This window comes from Dermacentor andersoni, chromosome 1 (assembly GCF_023375885.2).
Source record: "Dermacentor andersoni chromosome 1, qqDerAnde1_hic_scaffold, whole genome shotgun sequence".
Classification (NCBI taxonomy): Eukaryota; Metazoa; Arthropoda; class Arachnida; order Ixodida; family Ixodidae; genus Dermacentor; species Dermacentor andersoni.
Window position 1 is genome coordinate 313,555,833 of NC_092814.1, and position 11,925 is coordinate 313,567,757.

The window sequence follows — 11,925 nt, forward strand, 5'->3', positions numbered from 1 at the left end:
AGGTCAGCGCCTTGGTACCAACTGCGAAAGATGGCGAAAATAAAGTTCGGCGGCGCATGCTTGAGGCGTAAGCAGGGCATGCGTTGCTGTCCTAGAAGCCTGCTATGCTCGTCATCTTGTGGTGCTCTGCTGCGACCCCTCAATTCCCGACAATACCATTTGTGTCTTCCACGGGCTCACTGGCCTTACCAGTGAGACTACGTGCCGCATGCACGCTATGCTAACAGTGCGTTCAATTAAGTTCATGGTGAATAATCTTGCTGATAATGCGAGTGTGCTTGTACAAGACACAAATGGTATCTCCAGCTCTTGTGTTGTTCACAGATCTGAGGTCTGTACCTGATCAGGAACGCGATCATTCTCCTCAGGTACGCTAGTCCCCCGTATGCCATGCGACAAAGACATGGTGGCCCGCGCACAGTGGGCCTCTTCGATTATCCGTCCTTCACAGTCCTGGACTGTCCTAGATGCTGCATATGCAATGCTCATTGGCTGAAAGCACCACCGTGGATGTAGGTCTGGCCGCCGCTGCGGCAGAAACATCCCACAACACACAGAATGGGGCACTGAGACAACAAAGACCTCTGCAACTGACATGTTGCTCGACGTGCCAAATGCGTGGCTGCGTCACATTGGCCACGCCATTCGCAAATATAAAAACGGGGAAATATGCCAGCCATGACGTGCTTCCGGCTCCTTTAATCTTTTCGGTTGCATGCTTTCCACAAAAGCATAGTCTAAGATCTGAGGGACCTATTGCTGGGGCGTGAATTGATGACGATGGTAATAAGTACAATTGTCATCGATAAGCCTAATCCCCCCTTTTTCTTTCCATCCGCGTTCATTTGCCATCTGTGGAAATGAGTCTGTAGCCAGGGTGTCAGCGTTCTGCTACGTGATATTTTTGAGCCTGCCATGTAAATCCAAAGCTAGTCTTGTGATGAGGCACTCGAAGCTACACACACAAAAATAAGACCGTTGTGCTCCTGTGAACATCGTTTAGAATTAGGAGCCACCGCATGGTATTTGCAAAGATGGCGGCTGTGAACATTCAGTGGTCATGGTCACTCTCGAGAAAGCTACGGCTACATGCTTGCATCGGTATATTTCTTTACATGGCGCATATTTTTTTTTTTCCCATGTCCAGTATGGTGGTAATCCAGTGTCCGTGGCAGTGGCTTCTGCAGTGTTGGACGTCATTGAAAATGAGAAGCTGCAGCAACATGCCAAGGAAGTGGGTGCCTACCTCCTGGCCTCGCTGCGAGAGCTTCAACAGAGGCATCCTCTCATTGGTGATGTCCGGTGAGTGGCCATGTTGAGTGACCAAAGTCAAAGGTCTAACTCCATAATGTGCATCTTTGAGTTTGCTGGCACTCTACCTGCTATTACTGGCTGAACATTGCGCATTGTCATTGCGCATTGCAAAAGTGTGCTAGTGCCACTAGCCATAAGTTATCCGGTGCAAAGCCGGGTGACTGTACACTTGCCACTTGGAAAAATTTGCAAGTACCCTACACTCGTGTGTTCCCGTAAACAGTGGACCGCAGTGTACTTCTCCGAAACCTGCTGCCCCTACTTTGTCTAGTTCGAGTATTTCTTCGATTACAACATGGTCATTATATGATAAGGTGAGGGTGCAGTTATGGAACCCAAGGAAAAAGTCTGCACCGTTGACTTCCATTAAGTCTACCCTGTCGGAGCTAACAAATTTAATCATATTATCCAGGGGGTCGAATTAAGCAAGATGCAGAGGAAATGCCAAAACACATTGCTGAATTCAGCAGCATTTGCCCGACTTTAACACTCCCTCAAATCAGCCGTGCTCCAACTTTGTGTGTCCAGTAGAAAACTAATGTAGATATGACATTAAAGCGCCTAAGCAAAGCATAAATCAAATGCGCAACTGATTTTTTTTAGCAAGAAAACTTGGGCAAGGGTCTAAAATGTTTTGCACCATGGCACCTGGTTTCCTAAATTCAGCTTCTGCACAATATGCTCATGCTATGTGGCAAAGCATACGAATACCACGAAAACGGTTTTGTGTCTGATTGAACAGCACAGGCAATTTTCTGCCCAATTTGCTTTTGGGTGGAGGGGGGGGGGGCAGCAGAGGGGAGATGGCAAGTTGGCATTCGGTACATATCATAATTGAATATTGTGAGCTGTGGTTATTGCTTGAAAACCTTCCAAGGGCAGGTCGGAAATTGGTGTTTTCGATGGGACATTTTTGATGGGTATTCAGCGCATTCACTGTCCCTCAAGCTTTGCCAAGACAGACGCTGCACATAAGGGGCCGCTATTGGGACTACATAGGGGTCAGGCACATATTGTTGCCTGTTAAAGTGCAAATTATCCGGCGAAGGACAATTTTAGGATTGAAATACCAAACGTTTGGACTCTTCGAAATACATGGGCGCCGGCTGGGACCTTCAGTCAGGATCGAATTAACCGCAGTCAAATTAACAGAGGTCTGTGTACAGTAGCCGACCAATTATTCTGATTCTGCAAAGATTGCACAAAACACTGTATATTCGTGTCTGAATATATATATATTTCCCTGGGGGAAAAAATGTTTTCATGCGCAAGTGACCGGGAAAGCGTGTGAATGCAGTGCAGTATGTGCTTGTTTACATCCGACCATGTCAATCTGCACTTCGGCCAATGTCATGCCTTCGTGATAGACAGGGGAAGGTACAGTCGCAGCTTGCGCCAAATTTGCATCTCTTGGCAACTCGAACATAGGTGGACCACTTGTCACTAGCAGAATGATCGCAGGTACACGATGTCCATTGTGCGGCGCTTCTCTCGCTTCACTGTGGCTTCTGTCGACACAAATTGCAAGCATGGACCTGGCTGATGATCCTGAAAGACTAAAATTTGTAACAGGAGACAACAGTGTCGGCTGATACCGTTTGAACATTTATTGCTTAACGACAACGTAATAAATTGCAAAAGTGCAATGTGTGTAGAGCATGCACGCACATGTCCCGACTTGCAAACAACAGGTTGGCTTGGCATGGCCTATTGGCTTAGCTGGCAACTACAGTATAAACCTCGATATAACGAAGTAGGTTTGTGTGCGATTTCAATATAACGAAATTTCGCTTCCATAGCAAAGGAATGCCAAGGCAATAAATGGAAACTTCCGCGGACACAGATAGTCCAATGAATGAGTTGCAAGCAACTGCTTGCAAATGCAACTCTCAAATCGCACGCGGCACGCCAAGAGTGACCACCGAAGTGAAGCTGCATCATGTTCCTTATAAATTCCAAGTGCGATAAGATCCTATCGCGCCCCGCACACTTTGTGCTTAAGGCGATAGTGTGTGAGGGTGAGAAAGAAAGATGGTGGCTTTACGCATGAGTGCCACCTCCCTGCGCGAACAAAGGGAAAGAGGGGGAGGGGAGCCAGCTCGCGGTAGCGCAATCACAAGCGTGTGCATGGAGTGGGAGGGGGGTGGATTAGTCGGCGCTCGTCGCGATTTCTGGCGCACATCTCTGCCATAGCTGCGCATGGCTGGAAGCGCGGCTGAGTGCATAGGCAGCCATGCACCCTGCATTACAGGTAATCTGCCGCCTGTGCAAAGAGTGGACGTGCCGAGATAGCGTGGCATGTCGTGTAAGCTGTCCTCTCGCGCCTTTAGTATCGAAGGTTGCGTAATCTCTAGTTTCGGTGATCCGTTACAGCGAGAGACAGACGAAGCATCTGTTGCCCGCTGCCGGCGCTTTTCACGATAGTGTTGTCCCAGTGCGGGCGACGCTATCAGTCGCGGGGGTGGAGTGCATGGGAAAGCACGGCTGGCTGCGCTGAATTTGTACCACCTACGTGAAGGTATCGTTGACGTTGGCATGGAACCGTATCATGCGTTGCTGACTCCCAAATCCATCAATATTGCTTTCTAATTCAAATTTGCTTTTTTTGATTGCCCGATAATTCAGAAAATTTTACGGCCCCTTTTCATGCAAGAAAAATTGATCGGCGACTGTACTTATTTGCTTAAAAGGTAGAATTGCAATACGAAATATGATATAACGAAGAGAATTGCCGATTATATCTACTTCGTTATATCGAGGTTTAACTCAATAGGCAATGGACTAGGCCAGAAACGTCCTTTTGGTTTCAAGGAGGCATTGGCCAAAAAAAAAAAAAAAAACCCCGCAATGATTGCTCTTTCTGCCCGTATTGGCACCAGAATTCTCACAGTTCTGCTGGTGCAGTCCGAAATATTGAACGGCACACTGTAATGTGTCCGTAATTTCGGTCTTCATTATGCATTGTCATAGCACTGCCACTAGCCCCTATGTAGTGTTAGAGTAATTCGGCAAGTCTATATTACTCAGTTTCATTAATTAACCTAACATTTAAAAAAATGCTTTGGTTCGTTAACGTAACTTAGAAAAAAATCCCACTTAAAATAAGCATATCCTGGTAAACATTAATTTCTCGCATATTCCACAACTGCTCTCCACCAGCTGTTGAAGCAGTGCTTTCATCATTTTCATCGATGACGCATCTAGAAACCACAAGCATTCCTTTTGTATTGGTGTAATATCAAAGCTTTGCCTGTCAAAGCTTGTTTGGTACAATTTGTGTTGCCATTAAAAAAAACTTGTCACCGCAAATATAGTGCCAATGCCACCATTCTCATTTCTTCAGACATGGAAGGGCCACAAAATCACTTGAAATAATCGGGCAGTCTGAAAAAAGGCATTTGCAGAGACAGATCTATTTTGCTGTTTCTTTACAGCACCAGCAACACGGATATTTTGTCTAGACTTTTACTCATTGTCCTTCTGTGAAATGTCTACTTAAGTTTCATGATAGTCAATGATGTGGAGGTGTTTTGCATTTGCACATTGTGCAGGCTGAATGCGAGTAATCGCGTCGTCGGAATGAAGCGCCGTTATGTTCCATGCAGCATTGACTGCTCGACACTGCAAATTCAGTTCAGAGTTTTCTGCCTATAACTCTGGAGTTCGCACTCTGCAACTTTGCTTTGTGGTCGGCAACGTACATGCATTTCCCCAATCGCAGAGGGAAAGTTATCGTTGCGTATAAAGATAATTGAAAAAATACAGCTCGCTCAGTTTGATGCCTCTGCGAATACAGAACGAACCAAAGATCTCGCTTGTTGAGATTTGCCGGTTACGTTGAACACCCAAAGGGATTGTTTAACTGCCACTGGCATTCAACCTTCGCATGTCTTGTGGTTGCTGTCTTTATTTTGCCATGGCCTCTTGTTTCGGACATCCTCTGTGGATGCACATTGGTCGCTTCTTGTAGCCTTGGTGGTCACAGGACTAGCTTTTCTTTTCATAGCAGGCGCGATAATGTTGTGGGTTAGTTTCAAGGATCAACCGTTTGCCACATGCATTTGCACAGCTGGCAGAGCGGCTTGTGTCATGTGGACTTGCCAAGGACCTCTTCTTTCCAGAATCCTTGGCCAGAAGCAGGTCACATTGAATGGTAGAGTGAAAAAGCCCCTGCATTTTACCATTGGCACCGACCATGGTTGAAGCATGCTACGTGGGAAGCAGTGACTTGCAGTCGTGTCATGCACTGTCCATGCTTTCGCCCATCTCTGTCATGCATATTGGGCTTGATGAGCAAACAAAAACCCACAGAACTGGCCTGTCATAAAGACAGGAAGGCCTTTTGGCTTTCTGGAGGAAAACTGGTAATCAAACCTTCCCAAACAAATGGAAGGCCACTATGAAGTACACTACAATAATGTCAGAGGGAAAAAAAGCACCCGCAGCATCAGGCAGATATTGATAATTTTCAGGCCTTCGTATGAAAACTGAGCTGTAGTCAGTCCTGACATAGTCATCCCAATGAAATTGCCAGTCGAACAGCAAATTACTAAGACTGGTGTCTGCAGGAACCACCTGTAGCTCTGTCAGTTGCGCCTGCTCACCTGGACGTCAGTATGCGGATATTGTTCAACAGTGGTGGGTACTGTGTTGCTCTGCAGGGGTCGTGGACTTTTTGTGGGTGTGGAACTAGTCCTTGATCGAGAGACAAGGGAGCCTGCTGGAGAACAAGCCAGTGTGCTCTCTCTCAGGTGTGTATTCACCAGATTGCCTTCCTCACCCCCCTTTCTTTTTCTCTTATCTGCAAGCATGCTTGGTTGAATATGGTTTCTTTAGTATTCAAACTTCAATGACTGTCCCCTGTTTCAGTATCTTAGTTTCCTGTTCTTGGGAGTTTTAAGTAACTTCGCCCACTAGAAATCTGTTTGCTTATCCAGTGGCTCTTGGTAGCTAGCTGCAAACTCCTTGACATTCTTGCAGGTCATTTGGAGAACCACTTCAATTCATTATTTATTTTTTAATGCTGGCTCGTGCACAGACAAAAAAAATTAGAGGCATTGGACTAGGGTGGTTGCACATTTAATGCATCCTACACTGCTGCACCTTGCATCAGCAGTTGATTGGTGGGTGATAATGTAGCAGGTAAAAAAAAAGCCAGCAACAGGCAATTATAAGAAATGTAACTGGCTAGGTGCCCCTGCTGCTACAACTGCATTGCAAAAGTTCGATGCAAGCAGAATTTTTGTGCAATGGAAGAGAAACTTGTATGTTGCCTCTGTAAATGCCCTTCAATATCATTTGTACTATGCAGTGTGCATTTGTATAATTCTGGCTTGTCTTTGTTTTCCTATTCCCCTAAGGTTAGTTTAGTCGCTTAAAATAAACCAGTGCCAATCGCAGATACATTTAAGCTTTACTATAATGAGGTTTCATCTAGCACAAAAATACCTTCATTATATCCACTATTCAGTAAAAGCATATATTCGTTACTGATTTGGGCAAGATGCATTTTAGCTTAACTTTTTTGTGTCCAGCTATTAGTTCGTGCTTACTATATTGAGGTTAGAGTATTACTGGTGGTATCCCCTGTCGCCAATTTTCGAACAATCTTTACCTTCAGAAGTAAAAAGCCTCGGTGTTGATTTTTTTTTTCTTCCCGTCTTTATGCGAGGCCCCGTATTGTAACGAGTGACACAAGCAGATTATTCTTCCACCTGTGGCATACATGTTTTTCACACCCCTCTCGTCTCCCTGGCTTGTTGTAGGCTCAAGCAAAATGGCGTGCTGCTGAGTACAGAAGGCAAGTACGGCAATGTGCTCAAGTTCAAGCCACCCATGGTGTTCAACCGTGACAATGTGGACACTGTCGTATCGAAGCTTGACATTCTGCTTACGAAGATTGAAGATGAGTGTGTGGACTTGCGCTACAACTTTGCCAATGTTGCACGGTCACTTGCCAGCAGCGCGGAGTCTCTCTCTACAGCCTCGTCAATCGACTCGCTTGAGGAGAGCTCCGAGGAAGATGTGTCGTCCTCCTCGTAGGCTCTGCCTTGGGAATACCTTTGTGACAGAGAAACGAGTAGCTTTTTTTTTTTTTTTTTTCTGCACAGCCACTTTTAAATCGAGTGTCCTTGTCTGTAATCTGTTCTACATGTGCATTTGGAAGTTTATTTTGCATGCCACCCTGTGTCATGCTATGATGCGCAGCTTTGTTTCTAGGCTAGCACACAAGGAAAAGATTGCTTCTTGAGAAACGAGAGCAGGGTTTACTTAAACCAGATGCTATTTTTGACAATATCGTGGTAGTTCATTTCTGTGGTATCGTTCTAAAAAATTGTCATCATTGCTGTGTACTTTGCTTAAGTTTCTATCATTTATTTCTTCGCCCTAGACTGCCATCGCAGAGACTATGAATGTATATATAGGCATTGTTGTTTTTATGTCAACATGGTCAGTAACATGGCAATGTCTTTGCTTTTGCCAGTACAAATATGCAGCTTCCTCTGCCACTCTCCGAGTGGCAGTCAAGTACGTCATAGATTGAAGTTTAGGTGGTGTTGCTTGCAAGAATTGCCACTTAGTCAACATTTTTGGTAATATTTCAAGCTAGTGCAAGATTTTGCATTGAAGTGCCCCTGTTGTCTTCCACTTGCCGTTATTTAACTGTGGCAAAAAAAAACGAGAACTTTTTTTTTTTTTTTCAGTGGGTCGCGAGGATACTGATATATTGCCTATGTAACAAGTTTTCTAGTTATGTGCAAGTTAATGCTGTATTTAGAAGTGGTTGTGCAAGGAAGATGCTCAGTCTTGAGTAGTCGTGTTTTAGCTGCCACCTTTGAGGTTTCGGCCTAGTGGCTTTGTTTTATTCTTTGGTGCACCTGGCGCAATGCCTTGCTAACTTATTTGTTTTCCTTCAGAGTGCTTAATGCACATCATCCTCTGGAGTTGGAATTTTTATTGACTGGTATCCAGTTGTCATTTCACACGTATCAATCTTGTTTTAAAGAGGGGCATCGCCTGTCCTTTCTTTCAGCCATGCTTATTCATTGGAGCCTAAGTATTGCGTGTTGTGTTCTATTCATGTGTTTGGCTCGGTTTTTGTGTCTCCTATCACATGCAAGTGTCCTAGGCTGGAGGCAGCAACTGATAAGCTTCATTCTCCACAGTCCTCATCAGCTGATGTCTCCAGCTCACGGCTGCTGTCTGGTGGCATTGTGTTGGTCTCGCGAGACTTCATTTGACTCGGTAACATGTAGGGGTGTGTGAATCTTCCAAACTTTTGAATAACAAATTGAATAGTGACCAACTCAAATCAGTCTTAAATAGTCACTTGAATAGTCAGAATTGAATAGTCACTATTCATAAATGCAGATGTTTTTCGAATATTTCCTAATGTCAACTGCACTCAAATACACATAAAATTGTAGCAAAAGTATCGTAATGTTTCACCCTCGCAGACGTAGTATAGGCGTAAAACATACCTTGTGTAGTGGAGCAGGCTACGTCGCTTAGGTAGATGAGGAGCCCTGTGCCTGCGAAGGCATGACTTGCTTGCTTCTGCTCCATCTGTGCTTTTAATAAACAAAGCTTCATAGCACACCATGTAAAGATGCGAAATTGCCAGCCTTAAAGATACTGGGATGTGAACATAATTTTCTATTGTGATAACGGCTATTAATTATTCGAAAGCTATTTGAAAACTGTTCGATTTGCTTCTGGTACTATTTGATACGATCTCAAAAATCTCTATTCGCACACCCCTAGTAATGTGTCACTGCCACATATTTTGAGCAGGGCAGTTGACAATGCTTGTAGCTTTCTCATCATTCACTGCCTGCTCTTGGCCCACTCTACTGGGTGAGGCAAGGAGGATGGATTCTTTCTGTATATTATCTTCTTGCTGATAATTCCAGTCTTCCATAGTTTATTTTTCGCTCTCTTATACAGTGTCTTCTACATGTGTTGTAACGTATGCAAACTAAATGGCAGGCTTGATGCCATTCCTTATACATATATATAATGTTAGAATGACTTCCTGCAATAAACGGAGCCTATGATTCTGTCAAGTGCTGTATGACATGCATCAGTGTGATCATTGTGTCATTGTGAATTATTGGGCCATTTCTTTCTTTTTTTCTTGTGTGTGTTTGTGTTGCAAGAACCATTGGCAAACATGGTGACGTCAACAGAAATTTTAAAATGCAATTGTCTCACTGGAGCTGCATTCACAGATTAGGTTCCACGGCATTGATGCAGGTGAACTGGAAATCAGTGCAACGTTTCCAGGCAAAACATAATGTGCAGCTTCAACGTTGCAGTGCGAGGTCAATGCAAACCATCTATAAGCCACCATGTGGTGCATGTAGTGTCTCGTTTAAAACAGTGGAGACCTTTGCATGACATCGCTAATTTCGATTGCATGTTTAATTCAGTTTAAGTTATGGGGCTTTACGTTCCAAAACCACGATCTGATTATATTTGCAGAGTCCCTTAGTGAGGGACATTGGACCACCTTTTTGGACCACCTGGGGTTCTTTAACGTGCACCTAAATCTAAGTACATGGGTATTTTCACACCTCATTTGGTTGGGAGGGAAATTCATATTGTGAAAATTAGTATGAACTTTTATTTTTTGGGAGGCTTTATGTTGTGAAAAAACAAAATAGAATGGCAAGAAAGAAACGATGTGGTTAAAGGAAAAGAATGTTTTTGTTTCTGCATAAGAACCTTCACTAAACCCACCATGGTTGCTCAGTGGCTATGGTGTTAGGCTGCTGAGCACGAGGTCGCGGGATCGAATCCCGGCCACGGTGGCCGCATTTCGATGGGGGCGAAATGCGAAAACACCCGTGTACTTAGATTTAGGTGCACATTAAAGAACCCCAGGTGGTCGAAATTTCCGGAGTCCCCCACTACGGCGTGCCTCATAATCAGAAAGTGGTTTTGGCACGTAAAACCCCATAATTTTTTAACCTTACCCGCCGTGGTTGCTCAGTGGCTATGGTGTTGGGCTGCTGAGCACGAGGTCGCGGGATCGAATCCCGGCCACGGCGGCCGCATTTCGATGGGGGCGAAATGCGAAAACACCCGTGTGCTTAGATTTAGGTGCACGTTAAAGAACCCCAGGTGGTCAAAATTTCCGGAGTCGTCCACTACGGCGTGCCTCATAATCAGAAAGTGGTTTTGGCACGTAAAACCCCAAATATTATTATTATTAATTTTTTAACCTTCACTAAAAAGTACGAAGTACTGTAATTCACATCCGCATCTATCTTGCATTGCATGATGTAACTTCACAGTTTGGCATTGGTCTGCTAATTTTAGTTGTCATTTGTGCAATAATCTTTACTTTGTACCAGCTCAAAATTCTTTATGGGTAAACTAGTGCAGGAACGAGACATGAAGATCTTAGTTTCCCAGTAATTAACTATCAACTATCCATCCCATTTCAAACTTCTGTAACGAAGAAGAGTAACCTGCCTGCGCCACAGCACCATCGCTACCGGTATGAGCTCACGGTTGCTGTCCTTGCCGAACGCTTTTGACTGCTACCCATTCGCCTGCCCCCGTTGCTAATAAATATCTTAGCAAATATCTACCCCTCACAATATCTTGTGACGGGTAGACTTGTCCGGGAGGTAATTTTCGGCGTTGGCACTGAGCACAGGAGCGAGTGAACTTTCGGACATAGTTGTACATGCCGCGCCAATAAAATCGAATGCGTAGTCGAGCATAGGTCTTGAAGAGGCCTGCATGCGTGCACTGAGGGTCTGCATGGAAAGCGTCGCAGATAAGGTCATGGAGATGGCGGGGTATCACAAGAAGCTACTTGCGACCGTCGGAAAGGTAATTACGACGATAAAGAAGGCCGTCGCGAATGCAGAAGTGGGTAGCCTGGCGGCGAAGAGCGCGAGATGGTGAAGAGGTGGATGGATCAGAAAGGATGCTGATGAAAGAACTGATCCAGGGATCCTTGCGCTGCTCCGACGGCATGTTGTGCAGTGCATCAGATGTAAGTGTGGCTTCAAGGGCGGATAGGCAAGTGCAGTCAGCGGAGACCGGTGAGCGAGAAAGGGCGTCAGCGTCCGTGTGTTTGCGGCCGGAACGGTAGAGAACGCGGATGTCTTACTCCTGTAGCTTAAGGGCCCAGCGAACAAGTCTGCCAGATGGGTCCTTAAGGGTAGACAGCCAACAAAGGGCGTGATGGTCAGTGACGACATCGAAAGGGTGACCATACAAATAAGGTCGAAATTTTCCAAGGGCCCAAATAATGGCTAAACACTCTTTCTCTGTAACAGAGTAATTAGCCTCGGCCTTTGTTAGAGTTCGGCTCGCATAGGCAACGACATATTCGTCGAACCCCGCTTTTCGTTGCGCGAGTACGGCGCCGAGTCCGACGCCGCTGGCATCGTTGTGGACCTCTGTGGGGGCTGCAGGATCGAAGTGGCGGAGGACAGGTGGCGAGGTTAGCAGGTGGCGTAATTTCGTGAAGGCGTCATCACAGGCGGGCGACCAAGCGGGAAGTTCTTTGTCGCCACTCAGAAGGGCTGTCGGGTGCACTTATGGAAGCGAAATTTCGAATGAAACGTTGGAAATAGGAGCATAAACCAG

The 11,925-nt window shown here is 45.3% G+C and overlaps 1 protein-coding gene across 5 annotated transcripts in view; it reads left to right on the top strand.

Moving 5' to 3' along the window:
• The window catches only part of LOC126547888 (5-phosphohydroxy-L-lysine phospho-lyase), a 35,102-nt gene extending 25,714 nt beyond the window's left edge, over positions 1 to 9,388 (top strand). For all 5 annotated transcript variants that reach the window (XM_050195915.3, XM_050195918.2, XM_072285310.1 and 2 more), the window contains 3 exons: positions 1,148 to 1,302; positions 5,976 to 6,065; positions 7,080 to 9,388. In XM_050195915.3, the coding sequence (XP_050051872.1) occupies positions 1,148 to 1,302; positions 5,976 to 6,065; positions 7,080 to 7,356 (522 nt within the window). In that variant the 3' untranslated portion in view covers positions 7,357 to 9,388. The remainder of the gene's footprint in view (positions 1 to 1,147; positions 1,303 to 5,975; positions 6,066 to 7,079) is intronic.
• Positions 9,389 to 11,925: the final 2,537 nt, after the last annotated feature.